At 48.0% G+C, this 27,735-nt stretch overlaps 1 protein-coding gene across 5 annotated transcripts in view; it reads left to right on the top strand.

Moving 5' to 3' along the window:
* Window positions 1–8,086: 8,086 nt before the first annotated feature.
* The window catches only part of OTULINL (OTU deubiquitinase with linear linkage specificity like), a 31,682-nt gene continuing 12,033 nt past the window's right edge, over window positions 8,087–27,735 (top strand). For 3 of the 5 annotated variants that reach the window (XM_086676255.1, XM_086676245.1, XM_086676264.1), the window contains exon 1: window positions 8,087–8,579. In XM_086676255.1, the coding sequence (XP_086532381.1) occupies window positions 8,102–8,579 (478 nt within the window). In that variant the 5' untranslated portion in view covers window positions 8,087–8,101. Of the gene's footprint in view, window positions 8,580–15,175; window positions 15,260–27,735 lie in introns of all 5 variants that reach the window. The other 2 variants (XM_086676273.1, XM_025924342.2) reach the window with 2 other exon arrangements.

Here is a 27,735-nt window from a genome sequence, read left to right on the forward strand (position 1 = left end):
CCTACCACAGCATAGAGACTGAGAAAGCCAAAAATCATGTTTCCCCAGCTTCCCCTGCGGTCAGGGTCATTAGCTGCTTGACGTCATTTTCTACAAGGTCCCTTCAAGAGTTGTCTGCTGGGGGCTTCTGGGAAGGATAATGTAGCTGGTGCTGCCTCTTCCCCTTCTTCCTTCCCTGAATTTGAACACAATGCTTAGAGCCTCAACAGCTTTCATGTCGGAAGGACCGCGAGAGTCACAGGGTCGAGAAGCGGAACCAAGGCAACAATGCCTGCCTCTGGACTTCCTGTGACCTGACACGCTTATTCATTTTAGCCACTGTAATTTAAGTTTGTCGTTAGTCATAGCTGGAAACATTCTTAACTGACACACCGAGATAGCAATCAACGTAACCCTCCTTTACCTTTCCTTTCCTTCTGAAAATGAAATTTCACAAACGTTCCCGCACGGAATATTCTTTTAAAAATTGAAATTGCTATTGGTGGGTCGTTACTTACTATTTCTGACACAAACTTCTCCTGTTTAGGGATTTTTGTGGAGTAGAAAACCAATCCGGCGGCAGAAAGTCCTGTCAAGTTCTGTCAGCTTCAAGGTCAGATTCCAAAGTAGGGCTTGACAATTCCAAGAACCACCACGTGGCTGCTTTCTTGAGCAGAGGCGTGGGGGTGTGCCTCCAACATGGGTGAGAAAGCAGGAAGTCTCCTCGAAGCCTCTCGGTGAAAGGGAAGAACACAAATGCCCAGCGAGACACAGACATCATCATCATCAGGTCCCAACCCCACGAGGTTTAATGAAAAACCATGCCAGACACTGCAGGATTATTGTTCCTCATGGAAACTCAACTCGGAAGGCCACGGAAACTCCAAGGGCAGCAACAACTGGTGTAATGGTAGGAATCCCAATGTCGTAGGTCAGGGAGTCAGCAAATTACATCTCACGGGCCAAATGTGGCCCAGCGCCTGTCCTTGTGAGGCTTGTGAGTTGAGCGTGCCTTTTACATTTATAAATGGTTGAAAAGTAACAGAAAGAAGCATAAGATTCTGTGACGTGAACATTATATAAAATTTGAATTTCAGTGTCCCTAAATAAAGCTTTATTGGAACGCGGCCATGGTCACGTATTTACAAGTTCTCTAGGGCTGCGTCCGTGACCCAATGGCAGAGCTGAGCAGTTGCCGTGAAGAGTCTGTAGCTCACAGACGCACAAATATTTACTCTGTGGCCCTTTACAGAAAGTTTGCCTGCCCCATTACAGAATTTAGGGCCTGAGCAACGACCTATTCCACAAGAAACATCAATAGTGTATCCAATCTCAACCTCATGGGGCGCCTGGGTGGCTCAATCAGTTAAGCATCCGACTTCAGCTCAGGTCATGATCTCGCGGTTCGTGAGTTCAAGCCCCACGTGGGGCTCTGTGCTGACCGCCCAGAGCCTGGAGCCCGCTTCAGATCCCGTCGCTGTCTCTCTCTGCCCCTCCCTCCCCTGCTCTCACACTGTCTCTCCCTCTCTCTTTCTCAAATATAAACATTCAAAAAAAAAAAAAAATCTCAACCTCCAGTAAAAGGGTCAAAACAAGGAGGAAAGATTCTCTACAACACAGAAAAGTCTCCTCAGTTTCTTAAGGAATCATGCAGCAAAACAGTATTTAAAAATTATGCCAGTAATATATAATTTTGGAAAATTTAGAAAATGCTGAATAGTACGTGGATAATCTCATCGCCCACGATAACAACTATTAATATTTTGGGCTTTGTTCTTCCAATATTTTTCTGTGAATAAATATTTTTTCCTACAAAACTTGGCTGCATGCCCTATATTAGTATTGTTTCACTTGCAACTGATAGGAAACTTATCTTAAGTAGGCTTATGGTAAAAAAGAGTAGGGGGAGGAAGGGGAGTGTTTTGGCTCATGTAACTGCAAGATACAGGAGTATTACTGCTTTGGGCTAAATCTAGAGCTTAATGTAATAAGGCTCTTTCTCCCTCTCTTGTTTCTACTTCCTCCATACACATCTCAATATTGGGAGAGCTTTTTCCTCATAGTGACAAAAAAGCTGCAGATGTCCCCACTATAGTTCTAATCCACACAACAGCAACTCCCTACAGGAGCAAAGAGCATTTCTTTCTCCCCAGAGAAACAAATATGAGACTTTCCAGTGTCATTCAATATTTTTGACACCATGAGTTTTTTTTTTTTATTTGCTGCCTGATACATAATCATTTAGACGCACCACCCATTTGCAAGCCAACCTGTTCGAGGAAATGCTCATCTCAGAATCATAATTACAGGATTAGATGGGGTCTGAGAAGTCATCCAGTACATTCTATGCCTTTACAGGAAAGAAAATTGAGATGCAGAAAGGATAAGTGATTTCCCATTATCATTCCAGTAATCAACGGTGGGGAGCCAGATCTAGATAGTTCTAAGACTGACTCTCTTCCACCAGCTACTCTCTCTTAGATATCACCCCGAAGCAAAATTTGAGGCTAGAAAAGCAGTTACCTAATGGAGTGGGCCTGCCCAGGTATCCTGAAGAATAAATGAGTCAGAGAAACAGAGCACTCTGATTTTCTTCCCTAGCCCTCAGTTTGCTTCTAAAAATGGAGGGTGGGGTGGGGTAGACAAAGCCACAAAGGCTCCAGTTTGTTTGTTCCTCTTTAACTAAATATAAAAATATGCTTTGTTGGTGAACCAGAGCTGCAAGCCCAGTAAAACATCCAAAAGTTTTAGAGACTGTGGCTCTCCGTATATTTTTACTTCATCTTCAAATTATACAGAGAATTTGTTTTTTCATTTGTATGTTCATGTGTCCAGGCTCCTGCTTGCTGTCCCTGCCATCTTAAAAAGCTTAGCAGGCATGAGGGAGGAAGTGCCATCAGAGGAAGGCAAATTTACGGACGAGGACCTGGGAGTGCTCGGAGCCCCTGTGTAGAGGAAGAGAAGGAATCCGTCTGCAGACTGAGTCTGGTGATGAGGAGAACATGGAGACCATTGAGGAGACCAATGGTGAGCCATTGAAGGCAGGCGTGATTCCTGCACGGTGCATCCTGCAAGCACTCATTCAGTGTCCCCCAGACATTGAACGGAAGACCCAGGGGACACAGATCTAGGTCTTACAGTCAAGTGTGGAGAAAGATGAGGATGTGGGCCGGTAGCTTGCGGCATCCCGGGTGCTGTGGGAACAGCAGGAATGCACGGGAGGGCGGAGCCTCGGTGTTATCTCCTCCAGGTTGGCCTGGAATTGCTTCCCAAAGGAGAGCAGCCTGGAGCACGGCTGGGAGAGACCACTGCAGTTAGCCAGGGGACGGGAGAGGGAAAGCCCACGCTTGATCAAAGCCCAGAAGTGGGAAGCAAGCCCAGCTCTATGCAAACTGCCGGCAGGACAGGTGTCCGGAATTTGGGGAAGAGTGAAGCCATCGAATTTGCTAAAAATAAACAGAATAAGGAAACGCTAAGTTCTGGTCTGGACCTACACAAAATTGCGAAGTTCTTTTCCACACACACCACCCCCTCATCTTTCAGTTCCCTTTACAGCTCTCAGCTGACCTCCTTTATCCTATTAGCCAGCTCTTAGGCTCCCTTGGCACTCTCCTGTTCAACATCTGCTCTTAGAAAGATCCAAGGCTTAGTGATATTAAGGTGTAGATGACTGATGGGATAGCGTTGTGATTTAGTTGATTGGTATCATTTTTACAGTGGACAAAATCCCAGACCAAGGAACACATTTTGAATTGTCCCATTTGCTGCAAAAAGGTCATCCAGAGAATGGAGCTGCCTGCTGGTTGATCTGGGCAATCAGAGGCTCCTCAGGCCCCCTCACACCCAGTGTTTAGAACACGGTTGTCCCATGGTGGGAGCTGTTCCAAGGACAGAGCCTGGAGAGAGCAAGGTGGCGAGAGTACCGTCTGGACCGTATGCGTGGCTGAACCCAATTAAGGCCTTTTTATAAACTTTTAAGATTTGGCACGTGGGTGCGGAGAGCCAGTCATCTGGCAGCCGCCCAAGACAAGCCTCACAAGTAAGTTCCCTTGCCTATTAAAAGTGCCACCTAGCAGTCTGGAGTGGCCTCCCTCTTCCTCTGGCCTCTCCTGGTCTTCTGTTTCCCGGGTCAGTTTGGGAACTAACAGCAGGAGGTCCCAGCATGGACAGCTTAAAGGCCCCAGTGGGGGAGTCACAGGAGCGTCCAGTGCCCTCTGGACAGCTTCAGGCTCTCCTTCTGCTCCTGCCATGTTGGCATCTCTCTCAAGGACCCTTCTGGCTTCCCAGCCTGGTTGAACGTCACACCTTGGCTTCCCCATTCCTGCCTTGACCCTCTGGATTTCTCCGCACCGGTTGTGCAATGACAGTTTGGGCCTTGGTTTCACCCTAGTCTCTGTCCTCACAGCGTGTACTCACCCTCATGCTGTGCTGGGGGCATCTCACCAGGGCTGGGGAGGGGGGTGGGGAGCGGCACATTGCAGGGTAGACCATGTTTCTCCTAGGCTCAGCTCGTTTAGGAAGAAGATCAGATGTGCCTTTCAGGAACTCATTGAGTTCCTGGAAAGTGATTTCTTTTCGGTGTGTGTTGGGGGGGGGGTACTTTCCATATGGCCTTGGAGGCTGGGTTCAAATACCAAGTTGCCATTTACTAGCTGAATGACCTAGTGCTAGATACTTAGATACTTTATACCCTCTGTGACTCAGCTCCTTTGTCTGTACATTGGGAATAATAATCGTATATATCTCAAATGGGGGTTGAATTAATTCATACATAAAGAGCACCGAACAGAGCACTTCATCAGTGCTCAATTGTCACACATTACCATGTGTGATCTGCATCATCATGATCTTCACCACCACCACAAACACCTAGTAACGTCTTCACATTTCCTCTATTGAAAAAACTCATCTAGGGGCGCCTGGGTGGCTCTGTCAGTTAAGCATCCGACTTCGGCTCAGGTCATGATCTCACAGTTTGCGAGTTGGAGTGCCGCATCAGGCTCTGTGCTCACAGCTCGGAGCCTGGAGCCTGCTTCAGATTCTGTCTCTCTCTCTCTCTCAAAATAAATTAAAAAATATTTGAAAAAAAATGATCTGGGGCGCTTGGGTGGCTCAGTTGGTTAAGTGTGGAACTCTTGATTTCGTCTTAGGTCATGATCTCATGATTTCGTGGGCCCAAGACCCGCATCAGGCTCTACACTGACAGCAAGGAGACTGCTTGGGATTCCCTCTGTCTCCTTTCTCTCTGCTCCTCCCCGTCCTCTCAAAATCAATAAGCTTAAAAAAAAAAAAAAAACTGGCCCCACTTGAGTTTGGAATAAAAATTTTTGTACTAATTCGGGGACTCCATGTAAATAAGAAGCAACATATGCTCAGTTACAGTGCAAGAGGGAAGTAGACAGAAGGGTTTCTCAGATTTTAATTTTTATGGATGTCAACAATGATGGTGTAATGTTCGCAAAGACAATGAATAGTCAAATAACTTAAATGACTTTCTCCACAGAAGATATACAAATGTCTAATAAGCACATAAAAAGATACTCAGCATCCCTGATCACTTCGTACCCATTAGGATGGCTATTATTGAAAAAAATAGAAAACGACGTGTTGGCAAGGATGTGGAGAAATTGGAACCCTATGCATTGTTGGTGGGAGTGTTTTCTGCTGTGGAAAATAGTGTGGCTCTTCTTCAAAAAGTTAAGAATTACCATATGATTCAGCAATTCTACTTCTAGGTTAACACCCAAAAGAATTGAAAGCAGAAACTCATAAATAGGTTATTTGTACACCTATGTTCATAGCAGCATTATTTACAATAGCCAAAATGAGGAAGCAACCCAACTGTCCATTGATGAATGAATGAATAAACAAAGCGTGATCTATCTACCTAAGATGAAATATATAATTCAGCTTTAAAAAGAAGGAAATTCTTTCTTTCTTAAGTTTATTTATTTTGAGAAACAGAGCAAAAAAGAGAGAGAGCACGAGTGGGGGAGGGGCGGGGAGAGAAGGAGAAAGAGAGAGAATCCCAAGCAGGCTCTGCACCATCAACAGAGCCCGGTGTGGGGCTCAAACCCATGAACCGCAAGATCATGACCTGAGCCGAAACCAAGAGTCAGACCCTCAAACCGACTGAGCCACTCAGACGCCCTTAAAAAGAAGAAAATTCTGGCATATGCTACAACATGGCTGAATCGTCAAGACATTATTATGCTAAGTGACATAAGCCAGTCACAAAAAGACAAATACTGTGTGATTCCACTTATATGAGGTAGCTAGTGTGGTCACATTCAGAAAGTAGTCAAAGACAGAGAGTAGAATGATGTTTGCTAGGGGGTGGGGATGAAGGAGGAGGAAGAATGGGGAGTTATGGTTTCATATTTGTGGGGCGTATTCATTTTGTTTTGTTAAGACATGTAGTAAATCACACATGGGTAGACCAGAAAGCCAAAATCTCTATGTGTAGTCACATCCTTTATTTGGCTAATATGTATATGGTGTTTATTATGGGCCAAGCATTACTCTAAGGGAATTGGACATATTTAATCACTTCATGCCCAAAACAACCTCGTGGGGAAGGTACTCCCAGAAGCCCCATTTTATAGGTGAGGAAACTGAGACACCGAAATGTTCAATAATTGTACAAGACCATGTGGCTAGTACACAGGCAAGCCAGGCAGTCTGGCTCCAAGGTCTAGGTCTGTAAGTACAGTACCATTTTAAGAGGCCTCCCGCTCAGCTTTTGGAGTAACAATGAACATTACAGCAAACCACAAAATCCTGACCGTGAATTATTTGAAAGGATTTTGGCTGAGTCCGAACAGCTGTGTTCATAAATATTATCTCGTGGGAGGAGGGCAAGGTTACTGGCTAATTTGTTTTGTGGTTAAAGGACTTCAGTAAATTTTATTTTATTATGCCACAAGAAATTAGTTCTGGTATTTTCAGCTTCTAGAATAGACAATTTTACTCATCACTGCTTATAACCTTGTTTAGGTTGTAATTAGGCACAGCAATTTTAAGCCATTTACTTTGTATGAGTAACATGGCTCAGTACACGCAAGTCATGGTTAATGGCTGCAGAAAACTAGCCCTCTAAGTTAAAATTTGGTTTGGATAAAAGGTTGTTTGTTTGTTTGTTTGTTTTTTAAACATGCAGCAGAGTTTGGGAACATTTTTATTATCTTTTGTGAATCATGGGTTGCAGAATGATGGGGTGGTTGAGAGATCAAACCTTGGTTCAACCTCTGCATTAGCATTTACTGAGCCTCAGTTTTCTCATCTGCAAACCGGAGGTAGTAACCTACCGCATGGGCAAGTGTGAGGATTAAGTGAAATAATATGTAAAATAATACATAAAAGGATTATCCAAGTGCCTGGCCTGATGTCAGCTGTCAGTAAATGCCTCGCATTATATTAACTCCTGTTGCTCTTAGAATTTTGCCAGAATTCCCAAAGACCTGTGATCCTTTGCCCTGAGATTCAGAAAAGGGGAAAGTGATTCAATTCCTTGACATTGACCTAAGTATACTGGAGCCACCGAAGATTCCAGTGTTTTTCACGTCTTTCTTTAGTTACGGAGTTTGTTTCAAAAGGTGCCAAAACATGCCACACGCCAACCTGTTTCTGTCTGGAATTGTGTATATTGGAGAAAAAGGAAGTGTGCATCAGGACTTCCATTTTCTTCCCTTTTCTTCCGAGAAAGGGTCCCTCTGAATAGAAAACCAGGGGCAAAAGAACCTTGTTGTGAGCGCCTTTTTATTGTTGAGCTGTTTATTTTTTTTCTTTTTGATAACCCACTTTATCAGAAGATTAATCTTGTCATTAACGCACATATTCCGGCTACTAAGGTACACTGTGACTTCTGAGTAAGCATAACCGTTCTGCTGACCTAGGGGAAAATAAAGATTTTTTTAAAAATGTGCCCTAAGTAGTGGAAGAGGCCCTGGGCCGACAGCAACATCTGGATTCCAGTCTGGCCCTCCCATGGCCGTGACCCATCAGCGGGTTCTTGTCTCGGCCAGGGATGGCAATCCTTCTGCACCTTCGCCGTGGAGAGGGAAAAGGCACCTGTCCCTCTCCCCCATCATCCCACGCACCACGTTTCTTTGATTCCCACTCAATGGGCTTTCGATGTAAAGTGCCAGGGAGGTCGCGGGATCCGTCCAGGTGGAAACCCCAGGACGTCTCCGGAGGAGCAGCGCCGGGAACCCAGGAGCGGCTTCCACGCTGCGCGCACAGCGCCGGGAGCCCGAAGCTGCCGACGGTGGACCCCGTCTGTGCGCGGAGGCCCCGCCCATCTCCGCCCGAGAGCCCGCCCACCTCCGCCGCGGCCTCCCATTGGCGGCCCCGCGCGTCCGTCGGCCCCCGGGCTCCCCCGGGCGGGAGCGCCGACCGCGGTCCCCGCCCCGCGCCTCTCGAGCCAGCCAGCCGCGGGGAAGCGATCCCCGGCGCCGGCGGGCGGCCGCGGCGTCTGACTGACCGACGGAGGAGGCTCCGCGCCCGTCCGCAGCGCGCGGCCGGCATGGCGGCGCCGAGAAGCCCCCCGCGGGTGCGGGTGCGGGCGCGGGAGCGGGAGGGTCCTCGCGCCCCAACGGCAGGTGGGCGCCGGGCCGGGGGCGGGGAGGGGGCCCGCGGGCAGTCCCCCTGCGCGCTGAGGGTTGGAAGGTCCGGGGCGCCGCCCCAGGGCAGGGGGCTGCAGCCTCAAAACACCCCCGGCAGCGTTGGGGCTGCCGTCGGGGACGGGGGTCGCGTCGCGTCTGAATGGGAACGCGCCCTCGGGAGGCAGATCTGTTTGGGTCGAGGCCGCGAGCGACCTGCCGAGGCAGGGAGGGCAGGTTCCTGGGAGGAGGGAGCCCTTCTGGTGGGCCGGAACGGGGTGGGGGTTCAGGCAGCGGCCGGGGTCGGGCTCTGCCGCCGAGGAGGGGCAGCGTCCCCTTCTAGGTGTCCCCTCTGAGAACTTGGTTGTTGTCGGGGTGGCGGGGGAAGTTGACGCGTTTCGCGCTTTGGTGGCGGAGGATGTGGCCCACACCTTCGCAGCAGTCGAGACTTGCTGAACAGCAGAGAAAAGCTGGCTGTTGAACAAAAATGTCACCAAGGACAGGAGCAGCAGCACAGAATGGCCCAGGTCGCGCGCGCAAGTCTGGTCGCGGAGGTGGGGGCGCAGTCCCTGTGGCTGGGCGTCTCTGCTCTCTGCGTTGGTAGCTGGGGTGGGAGTGAAGAAGGGTGTTTTCCTTCCCCCGCTTCAGCTGTGCCCTCCAGGCCCCGCTCCGAGGAGGATGAACGTGGCTGCTTCTCAGTTAGGAGCACGTTCCCGTTCCGTGTTTGTCTGGTGGCCCCCGCAGGGGTGGGTGTGAACCTGCCGGCGATTTGGGGGAGCGTGCCGATTCACAAGCGCCGAGTTTGGGCTGCAGATACAGCAGCGTTTATGGGAAGTTGGCGGGTGCCAGTTCTGGTTATTGACTGGGGTTCTTGGTCCCAGCAGGAGCTTTTGATTCACACAGCAAGCTGTTGGGTGTGGTGGAAACAGTGCTGTTCTGGGAGTCTGGACATGAGTTCTAGACCTCATTCTGCCCAGGACTGTGTGCCTGGAAGCCACAGCCACTCTGGACTTCTACCTCCTCATGTTGGGGTAGCTGATCCATAAGGCCCCTCCCAGTCTAGAATTCTGTAATTGACTTACCTCCCAGCCTCAAAAGTTTGGAAATTGAACTCCCTTTCAACCTTTCTGCACCCTGAATGATAATCGAATTAGGCAAATATTTCCTGTGGGTGTATTCATTTGAACTTTTCATGATGTGATTTTTTCCCTCCCTTTCTCTTTGCCTTACTTTGGGAGAGAAAGCAAAGCTGGAAATGGGGGTAGGGCTCAGCAGGAGAAAGCTGGTTTGGGAGGCAGAAAGGTGCCTGCTCTGGACTTAACCTAACAATCAGGAATTTTTCCTTCCAATGCATCAAGTTCAAGGTGTGCCAGCACTGGGAACTCAGAATTCTTTCCTCAGCTCCAGCCTGTGGGGACTGTAGTTCCTGTGCACAGTGCAAGAATGTGATTCAAGGATCAGGTTATGGAAAACTTTTTTCCCCTCCAAAACATAACCACATAACCTCTGAGGACTTGGGAGCATAGTTTCCCTTCTTTACCAGTCATGTTTGGAGGTGAAAATGTTTTCGAGTCCCTTGCCAAAGCTAGGATGGGAGAGTGAGTTATTTTTACCTACCCCTCTTTTCGTAAGAGAGAGACCCAGATTCACTTCTGAAATCATAGCAAATGCTAACAAGTAACACTTGACAATAAAAACTAAATGGACAGCAACCGAAGGAAACCCACGGAACGGGTAGGGGTGGAAAGCATTTTTTGGTAGACAGTTTTACTGTTTCTTTTTCATTGGGTATTGAGACTCATGCACTGAACATCTGTGCACCGTATTATGGGAAAGACACTGTCGGAATTGGAATACTAGACAGGGAAGTGGCGCCCAAGATGATTTGGTGCAATGCCCTGAGGCCCCAAGAAGACCCGGGAGGAAACAGGAAGCAGGGGTGACCCGCCCACTGTAGGAGAAGCTCAAAATCCTTAGCATACCTTTGGCAGTCTGGTGTTTGAAGCCGGGATGTGTGCCCCAAGTTTTTCCTGGCTCCTTGTGCCTCTGGCCAGCCTCCGGGTGATTAACTGTTGTGGTTCTTCACAGAAAAGCCTGCAAGTTTTCAACCAGGCCCTCAGGAGCTGCAGGACCCTGTGGTGGTCCCTAGGCGCTCGCCTGGGGTGACAGGAATGCCCAGTGTGGAATGGGGGACCCATCGGCCATGTGCCCTCGTTCCAGCTACACAGAGCGCAGCTCTGCACCCCGCCCCCGCCTTTCTTGTTTATATGCTGTTCTGAGTAAGATTTTGTTTGCGAAAAAGTCTAATGCTAAACAGAAATTTTAGAAGTAATGGTAATGGCCAATATTTTTGAATTTTGCTGTTATCTTTATTACATGTAAAGAGCTTAGGACGATGCATGGCCCGTAGTAAGCACTGCAAGGTTAGCTTACTCAAGGGTTATTATTATCACTATCTTATGCCATGACGTAGTTGTTATTTTTATCCCTATTTTATTGAAACCAAGTGACGTGCAAACTTATACCAGATTTCCCACTTCCCACCTAGACTTTTCTGTTTACAAGATGTGTTCCTCAATACCATGGAATACATTATTCCAAAGCCATTCAAGGATAACTTTACGTACAAAGCAGATGTTTCTGATCCACTGAATGCTGTCTTTGCCTCATTCCCTTGGACAGTCATAGGTACCACACTCGGTAGACCCGTGAGTCTGCCTGGTGAGCACGTCTGTGTTTAAAGGGAGAGGGGGCAGGTCAGAACAGCTAAGGACCAGGCGGCTGGTCCCTGGCGAGAAGAGTTATGAGGATCGGGGTGGGGGGGGGTGCGTGCACATTCCCTCCTCAACGCAGACTGCGGAGGGTGCTAGGAATTGTGATCTTATTCTAGAGCCGGTGCCTTCCAAGCCTCTGCTCTCAAGGACTTGAACCACGAGCAGAGGGGGTACTGGCAGTGGCCAGTGGGTGCCCAGGAGGAGATGAGGTCCTTTGTGTGCTAGTTGTAACCTTAAAGAGAACTATTTCCCTAGGTTGGAGGCTTAGGAACAAAACCAAACAAGACCCAAATGCTGCAATTAAAAACATACACAACAGAACGCCTAAAACCAAATGGTCCGTGGTTGGTATTTTTTTTGCCAGCCTGTTTGCCCCACTTTTATACTTTTGCATTTCCGTGAAATGGATTAAGTGCCAAGTAAAATGTAAATGTTGGTACCAAGCGTCTTAGCTTAGTAGAAATCTTCGATTGGCACAGTTACGCATTTGAAAATGACCTTTCACACTCTCAACAATAGCTAAATTATGGAAAGAGCCTAAACATCCATCAACGGATGAATGGATAAAGAAATTGTGGTTTATATACACAATGGAGTACTACGTGGCAATGAGAAAGAACGAAATATGGCCCTTTGTAGCAACGTGGATGGAACTGGAGGGTGTGATGCTAAGTGAAATAAGCCATACAGAGAAAGACAGATACAATATGGTTTCACCCTTATGTGCATCCTGAGAAACTTAACAGAAACCCATGGGGGAGGGGAAGGAAAAAAAAAAAAGAGGTTAGAGTGGGAGAGAGCCAAAGCATAAGAGACTGTTAAAAACTGAGAACAAACTGAGGGTTGATGGGGGGTGGGAGGGAGGGGAGGGTGGGTGATGGGTATTGAGGAGGGCACCTTTTGGGATGAGCACTGGGTGTTGTATGGAAACCAATTTGACAATAAATTTCATATATTGAAAAAAAAAAAAAGAATGAAAATGACCTTTCATCTGGCTCCCCGGAGTGGGTGGGCGCCTATGGCACCCCGTGTCGTCCTCGCCAGGGGAACAGTAGACATTTGAGTTCTCTTTATGGTGCTGGCCACGGAGACACTGCCCATGGATAGTCTTATGTAATCTTTACAGCCACCAGTCTGACGCTCGGAACGGTTATGGAATTTGCTCAAAGTTTCCAGCTAAGAAGCGGTGGCCAGGATTCCAGCCCTGGCAGTGTGGCTCCACCCACAACCGATTCTTAAGCCAACACCTCTTCTGCTTCCTGAAGCTCGGCTCAGGCTTATACCTGAGAGCGCTCTGGTCTCCGGCTTACATTTCAGCTGTTGGCCATTCAAGCTGGGTTCCCATTTTACACCCTTCTTGTTGCTACACATAACTCACAGGTCTGGGGTACAGAAGTGAGATTATGACAGGGTCATCATGATCGAGCTGAAACTTGCAACATACGTACGTGGTTGCTGCTTTGTAGCTATTAAAGCCCCTTCACCATCTTGAGCAGAGCGAGTTGGTTATTGGGCTGGTGTATTTGACCTTTGGCTCCGGTCCACTTGATCTTTTGGCAAATATTCAGTTACTTAAAACAACCGTTCTCAGAACTGAGGTGGCACACGCATTTACTGATGTGTAATTCACTTAATGCAAGAACATGAGATGTTATTTCACAATAAATCACCAGAGAAGAGTGTTTTGTTTATGCACTCGTTTTGCCAGTAATCTCTTGTTCTAGCCCATCTATACCCCATTTCTCTACTTTCTCATTTAATTGGAACCAGAAGAGACAGGTGGCATCATGTTTAAAATAAGAGGAGGTGTTATGTTCATTTCTAGGAGACTAAGGACTATTCTCTGTTAGTGCTGTTGCTGGGATTCTCAAGTAATAAACAAAAATCTCCAAAACTGTAGCACGTAAAGTGCCATGCTCGATAAATCTCTGAGTTAAGAATTTAATAGTAAGCCTTTTGTTGTTGATATAACTATGTATCTATGACTTTGAGTCTATGTGGAATTGTGGATGATAGATACAGAGTAATTTAAAATACCGTATTAGCTCTCTCTCTGCTTTCCCTGTAACTGGCTTTTATGAATATTAGGGTTAGTCTTCTAGCACAGGGAATAATAATGTAATTGAAAGTTGGTTTCTCAAGAGATCCCCATCTCCCTCCCCCAATTCAGAGAGAAGTGGGATCTGATTCAAAGTCAAGGGTTAACTGTCAAAAAGAGAGAAGCATACTGCCCTCTCTTGTTCCCATTACAGTGGACACGAGCCCCCCACTTTCTCTCCAGGCACGGGACAGCCTCAGTGGGTACAAATGGGATGGAGGTGGAGAGGGGACATGGTGGTGGGAGCCCCTCGGGCAGTGGTCTTTGAAAACTTGCATCTCTAAGTCAGGGCAGAGAGTTCCCGGAGGCTTTGGTCCCCCAAGTTTAGGAGAAGTGAACTAAATTCCTTCTTTCTGGAAAAGAGGGGATTGTTCCCTAAGTCGTAGAATAACACCTGGTACAATGTGGGCATAGTCGTACAATGCGGGCACCTGTGACAGGAAGACCTCATCTTTCTCGTGAGGTCTCTAGAGTGGCAGGAAAACTGAGGACTCTGTGTCTTCCAAGTCCTGTGTCCCAGGTCATTAGGACAGGTAGAAATCTTGGAGGAAGCAGGACGGCTGATAGGAAAGGGGAAGTGGGAGAGATGGGGAGCCAGTGCTGGCACGGACTTGATGTAATCAGGCGCCATCTAGATATAAAGGGCTGGATGGCACTGATGCCAGCCTTTTGTCATTTTACCGGGCATTTTGAAAATGAACTTGGAGTTCAACTGTTTGTAGCTAAGGATGAGGCTGGCCCCTTACCTCGAAAAGCCATTGTAGCCAATGGAATCATTACTAGAAGCGTCGGGTCCCTCAGTTTTGCACCTGAAGCAGCGTGAGACTCGGGTATGTCGATCCTTCTCCTGCAATCTAAGGTAGAGAGAAAAATCACTCAAACCGAGAGAGTTTATGAGATCAGTTTCACCCACGATGTCTCCATTTTGTTTTTAAAATATTTGTTAAACTCACTTTTGTTAAGCCCAGCTGACAGTTGGGATAGAGGGCTGGTACGGCAAATGCTCGTTGACCTGTGCTGTCTTGTTCTTCTCGCTTGACTATTCCAGTGTATTCTCCCATTTATGCCTCATTGATTCATTCATTCAAAATGTGGAGCCGGTAACCTGTGAAGGTACAGCTCTCCTTTTCCCTCCCTCCCAGTTTCCTTCTCAGCCTTCCTTTAAAAAAAAATATTCTTGCCATTTTTTTTAGAAACTGGTCACCTCCGGGGAAACGCTGGTGTGAGAGTCTGTAGACTCGAGCATGGCTTCTAAGGGTTGGAGTAGTTGCCGATTTGTCACAGTCTCGTGTAACTTCTGTACCTACAGGGCATCTTTCCTATGGTGCAGGTTTTGAGTAATTTTTTTTTTTTTTTAAGGTTTATTTGTGTTAGAGAGTGTGCGAGCGGGGGAGGGGCAGAGGGGGGAGGGACGGGGGTCTGAAGCAGACTCCGTGCTTACAGCCCAGAGCCCAACGCGGGGCTCAAACTCACAGAACCGTGAGATCATGACCTGAGCCGAAGTCAGACGCTCAACCGACTGAGCCACCCAGGCGCCCTGTTTTGAGTGATGCTTTAAGTATAGTTGAACCTCACTTGCTTCACAACTACTTAAAATCCTGTGCCTTGTGCCCCAACGTGACTGTTCCTCCAACATAACCCTGAAACAAGTTAACATGAGGGGCCCTGTGGTGGGTGATGGGAAATGGCAGTTAATGGCCTGGCCTCCCTATGCTTGTTCACAGGGGAGGAAACTGAGGTGGACCAGACCATGGCTTCCTGACTCCCTGGTGCCTGTTCGTTCCACTGTCCTCAAGCCATCCCACTAGGTGACTGCTTCACATTCTCATTTCCTGCTTCGTATTTACATGAGTGTAATTAAGGGAACAGAAAACACACTGGTGGCTCACTGTTTCTGACATACGTGTTCCAAGTGGACCACCAAGACAGAGGCCATCAGTTAGGATTAGGTATAGTGGGATAACGGAACGACCCCAAATAAGTGAGTCAAGTTTATTCTTCTCGTGTCACCGCTCGAAGGTGGCCCCCTCTTCCAGGGCCAGAAATGGGCTCCACGTTGCCAGGGGCCCAGCTCCTCCGGGTCATTTCCACGGTGCATGGCTTCCATGACTAGCTACTTCGTGGTCCAAGACGGCCGCCGAACGCCAGTCACCACACTTACATTCCAGCTGGTGGAGAGGGAGGAGGACGAGGAATACGCTCCCCTCCGCAGAGCCTTCCGAAAACTGCACGTAATGCTGAGAATCCACTCACACAGCTACACCCCGCACCTGGGGAGGAGGAAGTGTGGCCTTTATTCAAGTAGCCATGTAGCCGGCTCAAAGTCAGGATTTTAGTTCTACGGAGGAAGAGAGAACAGATACTGAGGGAAGCTCTCAGTGCCTGTCGTGGAGACGCATGGACTGGATCCTGATTACCTGAAATCCTTTTCCTTATTCAACAAATATTTATTAGCCGTCTGCCCGGTGCCTAGGCACCAAGAAAGCAGGGAGAAAACAGACACAATCCCCGTCCTTAAGACGTTTACCTACGTGGGGAGGCAGACACTGATCAAACACAGACACGGTTGTGTAAACCGTGCTAAGTGCCGCAAAGGGAAGAGACGCCGTGTGCTGAGAGAGAGAGTAACGGGGACTTGAGCAAGCCCGGGGGGAGGGAAAGGGTCAGAGGCTTTGCCACAGGAAGTGACATTGGAGCTGACAGCTGGAGAAAGAGTGGAGTGGAGGGTATTACAGGCAGAAGAAAGCAGGGGCGAAGGCAGGCGGGAGGCAGAGAGGGCTCTCACGGAGGAACTCACAGCCCGTCCTCTTGAGCAAGCGGCAGAGGGGACAGAATGGGGAAGAATCAGGGTCAGACCGCATGGGGCCCCAGAGGAAGGGTGACCGCCGTGGCATGCCTGCCACAGGGATGTCCTGGGATGTGGAACTTTCAGTGCTAAAACTCGGAGAGTCCCAGGCAGGCCGGGATGCATTGGTCACCCTTGCTGGAGGCCACATTAATGGTCGGGTTCCTTTCATTTTAATTTCAGCACAGTCTCTCTTTCCATAGGCGTAGCTCTGCCATGGAAAAACAACTGACTAGTAAAACAAGCCCCTCCTGTTGGCTGAAAGCAAAGAGGCACAAAACACAAGCAACATGTCTTTTTTTTTGTCAGTGTTTACTTATTTATGTATTTTGGGAGAGGGAGAGCACGCGCAAGTAGGAGAGGGGCTGAGAGGAGAGAGAGAAGCCCAAGCAGGCTCCACACCATCAGCACAGAGCCCACTGCGGGGCTCAAACTCACGAACCTCGAGATCGTGGCCTGAGCCAAGGGTCGGACGCTCAACTGACTACGCCACCCAGGTGCCACATAACACAGGCAACACTTCTTGGGACCAGTGAGACTCTGTCTGGCATGATTTCTCCTAACGGAAATTTCGGAAATTAACCGGCATGTGATAATATATGACTTGAGAAGACAGAGACGGCCGAGGATGGAGGAGGCCCCTACTCCCCAGCGGGTTTCTCAGCGCTGGCAACACATCGGAATCACCTGGGAACTTGACAAAAGATGGGGGCCTGGGCCTCAGCCCAGTACATCAGGAAATGCACAGGTGGACCCGGGGCAAGAAGATCCTCCAACCCGTCCCAGTGCCCCTGAGACTTGGGCGTGTGTGCAGATTGCTGGGGACCTCGCAGAATACCGATGATGCCGCCCGCGGATCTGTATTCCTAAGTGCCCCGGGCGGCAGGGATGTTGCTGGTCCGGAGGCTCTGATGAGTTTGTTTCGAAGGTCTCTTCTGTGGAGAGCAGACCTAAAGGGCCACGTAAAGGTGGAGGGGGCGGTGAAAGGAGAGAGGAAGGAAGACCTGGGGAGGAGAGAGGGGCTCTGCTTTGTGCCTCCGTCCGGGGTGCGCCCACCTCCACTTCTCAGTCCCTAGGGTTCTTGAGTTACATGGTGTGGCTGGTTCCTGGTTCCAGAACTGGTGCCCCATGACTTTTGGCTAGGATGGGGCGAGGGGTGAGGCACGATTACCTCTCTCACACCTCATTTACAGGCTTTTCCAGCTCACTTCATGGGATTCATTCAGTCTTTCCTACAAGTAAGAAAAGCCAAAATAATAATAAGGGGAGGAGGCAGCGAAGGAGGAAGAGGGAGAAAGGAGAAGGAGAAAAGGGAGAGGAAGAAGAAAAGCCAGATTTTTAAATAGGAGCTGACACACCCATTGCATGTAAAAAAGCAAGAAAAACCAAGCAAACAAACAAAAAACACCACTGGCTAAGGAGTGGAAAATGGCTTTGGGAAGGGAAGCCAATTAGAAGGATTAGTAACCACTAGCAACAGAGCCCAAATGGTTCTGATTAATGGAAAAATCACCTCGGGGCAAAAGTGAAGGGTGACTTGTCTGAGTGTACCCATAGTTCTCTCCTGGTCACATTTCGTAAATGATTGGGAGATGAAAGGTCTAAGAGTGAGGGCGCCTGGGTGGCTCAGTCCGTTCCACTCAGGTCATGACCTCAGGGCTCCTGAGTTCAAGCCCCTTATTGGGCTCTGTGCTGACAGCTCGGAGCCCGGAGCCTGCTTTGGATTCGGTCTCCCTCTCTGTCTGCTCCTCCCCGACTCGTGCACTGCCTCTCTCTCTCTCTCTCTCTCTTCCTCTCTCTCTCTCTCTTCCTCTCTCTCTCTCTCTCTCTCTTTCAAATATAAATAAACCTTAAAAAAATTATAAAGGTCTAAGAGTTGAGAGTGCACCACCAAAGCCCTGGCGGGTTGAGGCAGTGAACCAGATCCAGGAACATGAACTTGCGTGGGGTTACGTGTCTGCTCCTCGTCTAAAAAGCATGGAGCCAGCACACGTGATCACCCCCTTGCTTCCCTTCCCGGGACCTGGCCGAACTGAAAGGTGGACACAGGAGTCAGAGATTTTTAAAATGTTAGCTCAGGAGGCACCTCGGTGGCTCAGTTGGTTAAGTGCCCGACTTCGGCTCAGGCCATGATCTCATGGTTCATGGGTTCGAGCCCCACATCAGGCTCTGTACTGACAGCTCGGAGCCTGGAGCCTGCTTTGGAGTCTATGTCTCCCTCTCTGCCCCTCCCCTGCTCACACTCCATCTCTCTCTCTCTCAAAAAAATAAACATTAAAAACACAATTTGTTTTTTTAAATGTCAGCTCAGTGATAAAACCCACAAGTTCCACTTGTGTGGCCAGATGGGCTTGCTAGCCATGCCTGAGCTGAGCTCACACCTAAAAGGTCAGGCCCGAGGCCCTCTCTGGAGGGTGGAGGAGGGGCTGAGCTGAGCAGTATCTCCCAACCTGCCATCAGGCGTGGTGCTTGGGAAGGAGTCAGTCAGGCGAGTGAAGGCTGGGGCAGAGGGCGGAGCCAGGGCTCCTGGAAAGCACTTCCAGCTGGAAATCTGAAGGACGGTGGGATAAAAGTGCAGATCCCTGCCTCCCCCTTCGAAGGCTGGGGACACTTACTCCAGCAACGGGGCTTTTAGTTGATGGCAGGCTACTTGTGAGTGGAGGGCTTTTTGTTTCTCAGCTGTACGAAACTGACTGATACAATCTCAGGCTGGATGCATTACTTGGAGCGTATCGTCTAGAACAGGGTTCGGCAAAGCACAGTCCATGGGCTGAATCTGGTTCCGCTCCGTTTTTATATGGCCTGTGAGCTAAGAATGGTTTTGACTTTTTTTTTTTAATGGTCAGAAAGGAAAAAAACTCAAAAGAATGCCACTTCCTCACCTGTAAAACTTACATGAACTTTGGATTTCGGTGTCTGTAAATAAGGTTTTCTTGGAACACAGCCTCACTGTGTATTGTCTAATGGTTGTTTTTCTGTCAGGGCCCATTGGGGTACTTGACACAGAGACCAGATGGCAGGCAAGCCTAAGATACTCTCTGACCCTGTACAAGAAAACTGGCCGACCCCTGACCGAGCATGAAGGAGTGGTCATGTTTTTGGATTGTCTCCTGGGGGGTCACGCTCAGGACATTGCGTTCTGTCCTGTGGTCTCCCTTTAAGTGTGGCGTGGGTTCGGAGGAGAGTGGCCCGGATGACGAAGAGACCCCTTCGAGCCCGTGTCATACGAGGACTGGTTGAGACAACGAGAAGCAGGCACAATGGAAATGATAGCTGCCTTCTACAGTTGTTTTGAATTCTTGGGAGAGAATTGCCCCGGGAAGGCAGTTATGAGGTTAATTGAAAGGGCACTGACCTTGAGTCAGAACCTGTTGGTTCAAGTTCAGACTTCTACTTGCTTTCTCTGGGCTTCAGTTTCTTCACCTCAAAGATGAAGGGGTGCACACGACAGGCCGTCGGATGACCAGATCCACGAATTAAGATTCAGCTTTCACCTCAGAGGTGTTTCCAGGCCAGCAGAGGACACAGTCACAAATATGCCTAACTGACCTGCAGTGTAGACAGAGTCCGGCGGCCAGGGGTGGGGGTGGGGACAGCACTCTGTCTACACTGCTCTGCAGAGGGACTGGTGTGAGTCAGGCCTTGGAGAACAAGTAGAACTCCAGTGCCTTCGCCCAAAGCATTCTGTGATTCTGTGAAAGACTTAAAGGTGTCGCATAGAAGAGTCATCTGACATGATCCTCATGACTCCAAGCAATAACGATTCAAGCTTGGTTACAGGTCTGACCGCACCAGCCTCTTGCTCAGGAACTTTCCCTGCTTTTCAGGTAACACCAGCATCTCTAAAGGGTCTAAAGGCCCTTGCTTTCCTGGCCTTGTGAACTGTTGCCGTACCCGCTGGCTCTCTGCTCTAGCTCACGTGGGACTAGGTCGGGTACCCATGGTACCTCTGCTGATGGAGCCACGTTTCTGTGGAGCATTGCCTGGGTCGTGCCCCAGACACACGAGGAGAGGTCAGGCTTCTGTTTGCACTTGTAACATCAGCTCTTGGCCCAGTGTTCTGCCTGCAGGAGGAGCTTAATCTATATTCATTGACTAACAATAGACTTTGATCAATAAAGAGAGAAATATATTCCCGAAAAGAAGATGGTCTCCCACCAACGGAAGTGAGTTCCCACCCCCAGAGGTGGAGGCTCACAGGGACTCAGTGGGAGAGTTTCCATTTGCACTGTGCCTCTGTGGTTACAAGCACACTTTCGTGGCTGGCGTTTGCTTTCATCTAACCGTCTGTTATCACTATGGTCTTCTCCATTAGAGAGATGTTTCGAGATCCTTGAAGCTCAGTGGTTTGTCTGAGGTCCTACAGCTAGAAAGTGGCAGAGTGAAGACAGAGTCTCTGGCTTGTTTCGCCAGATCAGGGCCAAGGAGAGTGTCTGGGTGGAGCAAGTGATCCTGGCGTGCTGAGATTTTTCTCCAGAGGAGGAGTTACAACTTGCTGGTCCACAGAAGCCTATCCCACCTCCAGCTTTTGTATTTTTATAGCTGGGAGGGTTCAAAATCCCCTACGCATGATTAGAAAATTTAACTTCTCTTTTAAAGTGATGGGTTGCAGTTAACACCCCTGAACTTTGCCCTAGTAAATGGAAAAACTCTGAGCTATGACATTGTTACAGACACGCACACACACACCAGAGCCCCGTTAGTGTTTGGCAAGGAGCAGTTTCCTGTTGTATTTACTGACGCTCAGTTTAACAGGAGCCTTGGGTAAAAACATGCCCCGTCCCGTGGGGATTGTGCTCCGAGCCTAAGTGGGTTGCATGACAGGGCTACAGCTGAATGTCTCACTGATCATGACTTTCAAGATAAAAACCTTCCTCCTTGGTGGCTGTCTTCCTCAGTGATACCGATCTTGCACTTTTTGGTTATAGTTCTTTACTGAGTCGAAGACTGTCATTTCTTAGTTGAGCAGAATTCATACTGAAATTTACAAAAGCTTACAAAGTCCTTTAGACCTCGCACTTGTTAAGAGGATATTTTTTTCTGAATATTTCCTCTGTAACTGAAAACAAAGAGCTAGCCTGTGATTTTTCAAGAAGCAAGACCACTTAAGTAGTCCTTTCCACTGCTGTGCTGACTTGTAAAACCTCTCTCGTGGTCTCCCCACGCTCCAGAGACACTTTGCCGACCTCCCGGGATTTGTTCTGTGTGTTTACCCTTGGGCTTACGTCCCGCTTAGTTTATTTGTTTGGACTCACGTACATTATGTTGCTTTGTTCCCCAGCCTCTTGGTTTCTCACAGTTAACCCCAGAGAGAGGTGACCCGCTTGGGGATGGAGGCCTGCCTGCCATGTCTGCATCCAGTTCACAGTCCCTGCTGTTATTCTGAGTCCCTGCAGTGAGACACGCACCCCCCCCCTCCAGATGTGCTGACCGTGGGGTGTACGGGTCGGGGCTCCGTGGGCCTGGACGAGCCGGCCAGGAGCCTTTCCTGATGGGAGGGCATTGTGCCATCTGACCATGAGCTCCTTCAGGACAGAGCATGTGACTTTCACTACCTGCCAGCCCGGGGTGAGGGTTTAGGGGAAGGAAGTATAACCAGGGAAGGGCTAGCAGGAGAAAGGAAGGCCTTCCCTGATCCTCCTGGGTCCACGGCACCATGGGGTTTCTGATCACGCCTCTCTGCAGTACTAACCTTTGGTTAGGATAACCCCGAAGCCACCTTCACTTTCTCAGAGCGGGTGGTGTTCCACAACTCAGCTCAGAAAAGTGAAAAGTTTACCAACGCCTCTGAAACGTCTGTGTCGCTCCCCCTGTCCCTGGGTGGGACGCCCCACCCCTTCACTCCTCTGGTGGCAGAGAGTGGGAGCTGTCCTGGGGCTCCCCCCCTCCACCCCCGCCCCAGGCTCCCCTCTGCTCCCCGATCCGGCAGTCTCTCTCGGGCGCTCTCTCCCCTACCTCCTGCTAAATAACCATAACATGCTACTGATGCACACGGAGGGGCTGTTGAAGTCATTAAATTACATTAGTATCTTTTACCTTGAATGTTGTTTTTAACAAGATGACATTAATACACATATTTCTTCGCTCCCTGTGCTCTCAAATTTCTAAGTTAAATCGCCTTTTAGGTCTTTTGGCTCAGGCCTAATCTCCCCCTTCTGTGGCCCACTGGGTAGCCCCTGATCTGCTTCAGGAGAAAGTCAACAGCCAGATGCGGTTGGCTGTGTGGACGTGTGCGGGGAGAAGGCGCCATGGACTGCTGTACCATGAGTAAGATTGGGAGACAAGTAGAGGCAGGAAAGGATGGGCTGCCTGGGCCCAGGAAGTCACTGGAAGTTTCTAGGGCGAAGGAGACACCTGAGGAGTTTCCACGAGAAGGAGCCCAGGGCTCCCGGGGGGAGCTGCCGTGTGCATAATCACTCTGTTTCCGGCTCTTCAGCGAGTTTTGGTTTTGTTTTCAGGGCTCTTTTTCTTTTTCTTTTTTTCTTTTTGGTTTCCTGTTTTAATGTTTGAATTATTTCGACTTTGGTACATTTTAGAGAATGGAAAAAACTAAGTAGAATTTTACCACAAAAAGGTGGCTTTTTTTTTTTTTTTTCTCTTTTCAGTTCTAGTCAGTGGTCTCATCTGCCATATATAGTTTGAGTGATGGCAGATCAGATTTTACGTTCAGATAGCCGCGTTGTTGACTTCAGGAGGCTCTGGTGCAGTTACTCCAGGATATCTTAACTACTTAAGTATGACTTCTTCCCACAGTATGGGTTGGGGTCTCTCGCGTGTCTTCGTGCTGAAGATTGGGGGGGTGTGTGAGGCCTAATTAATCCACTTTCCAAGAGGACAAAAATGCATGGCGGCCTCATTTCAGCCACCACCCGGGTTGTCCATTCCAAAAGTCCTGAAAAGACACTGGGTTTTTTGTCTCTTGACGAACCTGAAAGAGGACCAAACCCATAATTCTGACGGTGCTTCTGTTCTCTTCCTCTCCTCTTCGCTTCCTGGAGATTGTTCATCACCAAAACCTGCCCCCATCCCTTGTTTCTGGGAGGTCCTCGTCCTCCTTCCTCTCTGTATTGTGTTCAATGACCAGATCACTGGTGGGGCCTTGCCCTCCTTCCTGTTTGTCGGGGTAAAGCCTCACCCAAGCCCGGGTCCTCTTGGGCAGGGGAGGGGAGGCTGGGCCAGGGCTGAATCCTCCCTGAATTCTCTCCCTGGGCTGGCGGACGGGGGATTCCCCCGTGAAGATCCTGCCATGAGAGACTTTAATCCCCCCTCAGCTGTATTTGGGGAGATGAGATTTGACTCATGAGATCATCCAAGTCATGTTTGTGATCGTATTTTGCAAGGCACCTCATTCGTGGTATTCTTGCCTATGGCTGTTGCTTTTGAGTTGTAAACCAGTTGTTGACACGCGCGGGAAAAATTGATTTTAATTCTCTTTTTATTTTATTTTATTTTTTTTAAAGAGTCTTTCAATTTTTTTTTTTTAATTTTTTTTTCAACGTTTTTATTTATTTTTGGGACAGAGAGAGACAGAGCATGAACGGGGGAGGGGCAGAGAGAGAGGGAGACACAGAATCGGAAACAGGCTCCAGGCTCCGAGCCATCAGCCCAGAGCCTGACGCGGGGCTCGAACTCACGGACCGCAAGATCGTGACCTGGCTGAAGTCGGACGCTTAACCGACTGCACCACCCAGGCGCCCCTTTAATTCTCTTTTTAAAGAGTCTTAATTCCACTTGCTGCAGCAAAGTTAATTTGAAGACTTAACTCAGCTGCACAGTTCACAGGCAGGACAGCCAAGTGATAAGGCACTCAATGTTGGCAGCGCATTGCCCTGTCTTGGGATTCCAGCTTTACCACTTACATATTTAATCTCTCTCTCCCTCGCATCCTCATCTGCAGAATAAGGGTGGTTACAGTAGTAGCAATAAAAATAATGATCAACACAGACTAGGGACTCCGGCTTTGCCAGACGGCTTGCTCAGCGCTTCCCTAACATTTCCACCCACCCTTACAACCAGCCACTCCAGAGGCAGAAACCACTCCGCCCATGCTCTCCTCCCCCTACCATGTGACTCTTCAGGAAGGATCAGGAGGGCCAGCATGGCACTTCCTGTGTTCCAGGCACGGTTGCATTGTGTTTTGATCCCCAGGTGGAGAAACAGAAGCCCAAGAAGTCACCAGTGTAGGAGCGGGGCCGGGATGGGGGTGGGGCAACGTTTGCAGGAGCAAATGAGAGAATTACTTTACTTTTTTTTAAATTTATTTATTTATGTTGAGAGAGAGTGAGAGCGAGAGAAAGCGCACATGTGCGGGGTGTGGGGTGAGGGGGCGGTGTGCAGAGAGAGGGAGAGAGATTCCCAAGCAGGCTCTCTGCTGTCAGCTCAGAGCCTGACACGGGGCTCGGACTCACGAATCATGAGATCATGACCTGAGCCTAAACCAAGAGTTGGACGCTTAATGGACTGAGCCACCCAGGTGACCCAAGAGTATGCCTGGAAAGCCCATAAGGGGCTCTGGCTTATAGCGAAATTCCAACTGTAGCTATTTTAATTATCAATGGAGCCATACTTTTTCCTACTAAAACACTGCACTTCCTCTCCTTAGATGAAGAAGCCCCACTCCTTATAATATTTTCATATATTGTACAAACACCTCAGGGCTGTGTGAGCTGCAGCCGCTTACACGGGACTTATGGGTTCCCTCCTCCGGGTCACTCCCTGGCACCCACACCAGCCGCCATGTTCGTGCACCCTGGTCCTTCTTTGGTTTGAGTCACTTGACCAAAACCTGTGCCAGTTAGGTAGGGGGAAGCCAGGAGTTTAAGTTTGTAGTCTACGTTTGCACGGAAAAGGCGTACTGAGCCCTCACGTGGTTTTTTCTAATAAGTTGATCATATCCCTTTTCTGGGTTGGAGGCAGGGCTTAATTTCAAGGATGAGGGCATTAGGCTAAGGAAGTGTGTTGTGTGTGTGTAGGAGTGAGGAGAGCCACAATCTGTAGTGGGTCCCGTGGAAGCCCTGGGCAGCTGCTATGGAGTGGCCTCATGCTCAGGAGAAGGCCCTGGCTTAGGGGGTCTCAAATCAAGGGCCCCAAAAGGCCTGGAAGTAACCCCGAGACTACAGTGGGTTGGTTAGAGTCTGTGACAGATGAGAGCAGTGTTGCCCCATGGAGGGTGCGGCAGCCAGACCCCACCTCAGTGACCGCAGGCCCTCTGAGTCCACACAAACACGAGCGCCACCCAGTGGGAAATGGGCAGATGCTCTAAAAGGCTCTTCCCTGAAGAAGAAATGTGAATGTGTTCCTACAGAAATGTGGACGGCTGTGAGAAATCACGACTGGAACTGGTGTTTAGGGACACAGGGACGCTCATACACATAAGGGGGTGTTAGTTGATGGTTTGTTTTGGAGGGTGCTTTGGCACTATCTGTCAAAACTAAAAATGTACACACCCCTTGATCCAAAGTTTCCTCTTTTTGAAATTATCCTAAAAGCTACCATGAGTTCATAAGGACTATTGGAAGATAATGTCTTTCTCAGCAGTGTTTGTAAGAGTGAAAAATGGGAAATAATCCAAATGGTTTATTGGTAAGGCAATGATTATGTTACATATATGATTGTCTATCTTTTTTTTTTTTTTTTGAGAGAGAGAGAGTGGGGGAAGAGTAGAGAGAGAAAGAGGGAGAGGGAGAATCCCAAGCATGCTCCATGCTATCAGTACAGAGCCCAATGCAGGGCTCGATCCCATGAACCGTGAGATCATGATCTGAGCCAAAATCAAGAGTCGGACACTTAACCAACAGAGCCACTCAGGCACCCCATGTGATGGTCTATATGTATACTAAAATATTATGCATTCTTTAAAAAGAATAATGTAGATCTATGTGTAGTTAAATGAAAAGATGTCTAATGTGTATGAAGAGAAAAAACAAACTAAAATCGTGTAATATTCATTTTTCTAGGAAAAGTTTATAAATACGTTAAAAGAAATTATGTATCGCATAGACAAAGTTCTAGTTTTTCCTGAATTTAAGGACTTACTAAAATTTTCATATATTGTACAAACACCTCAGGGCTGTGTCTGACATACTTACATATGTCAGAATTTTTCACAGTTGAGAAATCACTGAATTAATAAAAATCTAAATTGTAGATGTAAAGGCAGTATAGCTTTACATATTTTTACATTTTTTATTGACTTTTTTATTTATTAGCTTTACATTTTTAAACAACTCACACAAAGTTTTACTAAATATCTAGGCAGGAGTAAATGTATAGTGAACAGCTAATTAATTGTTCTAAACAGATGAGTACCTGTTTTTGAAAATGTTCTTTTAAACTGAGAACTTTCCCCCTGAGATCAGGAACACGACAGGGATGTCCATCTCACCGCTGTTGTTTAGCATAGTGTTGGAAGTCCTAGCATCCGCAATCAAACAACAAAATGAAATAAAAGGCATTGAAATTGTCAAAGAAGTAGTCAGACTTTTACTTTTTTCAGATGACATGGTACTCTACCTGGAAAACCCAAAAGACTCCACTAAAATCTGCTAAAACTGATAACATGAATTCAACAAAGTCGCAGGATACAAAGTCAATGTACAGAAATCAGTTGCATTTCTATACACCGATAATGAAGCGACAGAAAGAGAAATCAAGAAATCGATCCCATTTACAATTGCACCAAGAACCATAAAATACCTACGAATAAACCTAACCAAAGATGTAAAAGATCTGTATGCTGAAAACTATAGAAAGCTTATGAAGGAAATTGAAGACACAAAGAAATGGGAAAACATTCCGTGCTCATGAATTGGAAGAATAAATATTGTTAAAACGTCAATACTACCCAAAGCAATCTACACATTCAATGTAATCCCAATCAAAATTGTACCAGCATTCTTCTCAGAGCTAGAACAAACAATCCTAAAATGTGTATGGAACCACAAAGACCCCCAATGGGCAAAGTAACGTTGAAAAAGAAAACCAAAGCAGTCGGCATCACAATCCCAGACTTTAGCCTCTACCACAAAGTTGTAATCATCAAGACCATATGGTATTGGTACAAAACAGACACATAGACCAGTGGAATAGAATAGAGGACCCAGAATTGGACCCACAAATGTATGGCCAACTAATCTTTGACAAAGCAGGAAAGAGTATCCAATGGAAAAAAAAGACAGTCTCTTTAGCAAATGGTGCTGGGAGAACTGGACAGCAACGTGCAGAAGAATGAAAATAGACCACTTTCTTACATCATACACAAAAACAAACTCAAGATGGATGAAAGACCTAAATGTGAGACAGGAAACCATCAAAACCCTAGAGGAGAAAACAGGCAACAACCTCTTTGACCTCAGCCACAGCAATTTCTTGCTTGACACGTCTCCAAAGGCAAGGAAATTAAAAGCAAAAATGAACTATTGAGACCTCATCAAGATAAAA

Source organism: Puma concolor, chromosome A1 (assembly GCF_028749965.1).
Source record: "Puma concolor isolate L17-30 chromosome A1, mPumCon1.1.hap2, whole genome shotgun sequence".
Lineage (NCBI taxonomy): Eukaryota > Metazoa > Chordata > Mammalia > Carnivora > Felidae > Puma > Puma concolor.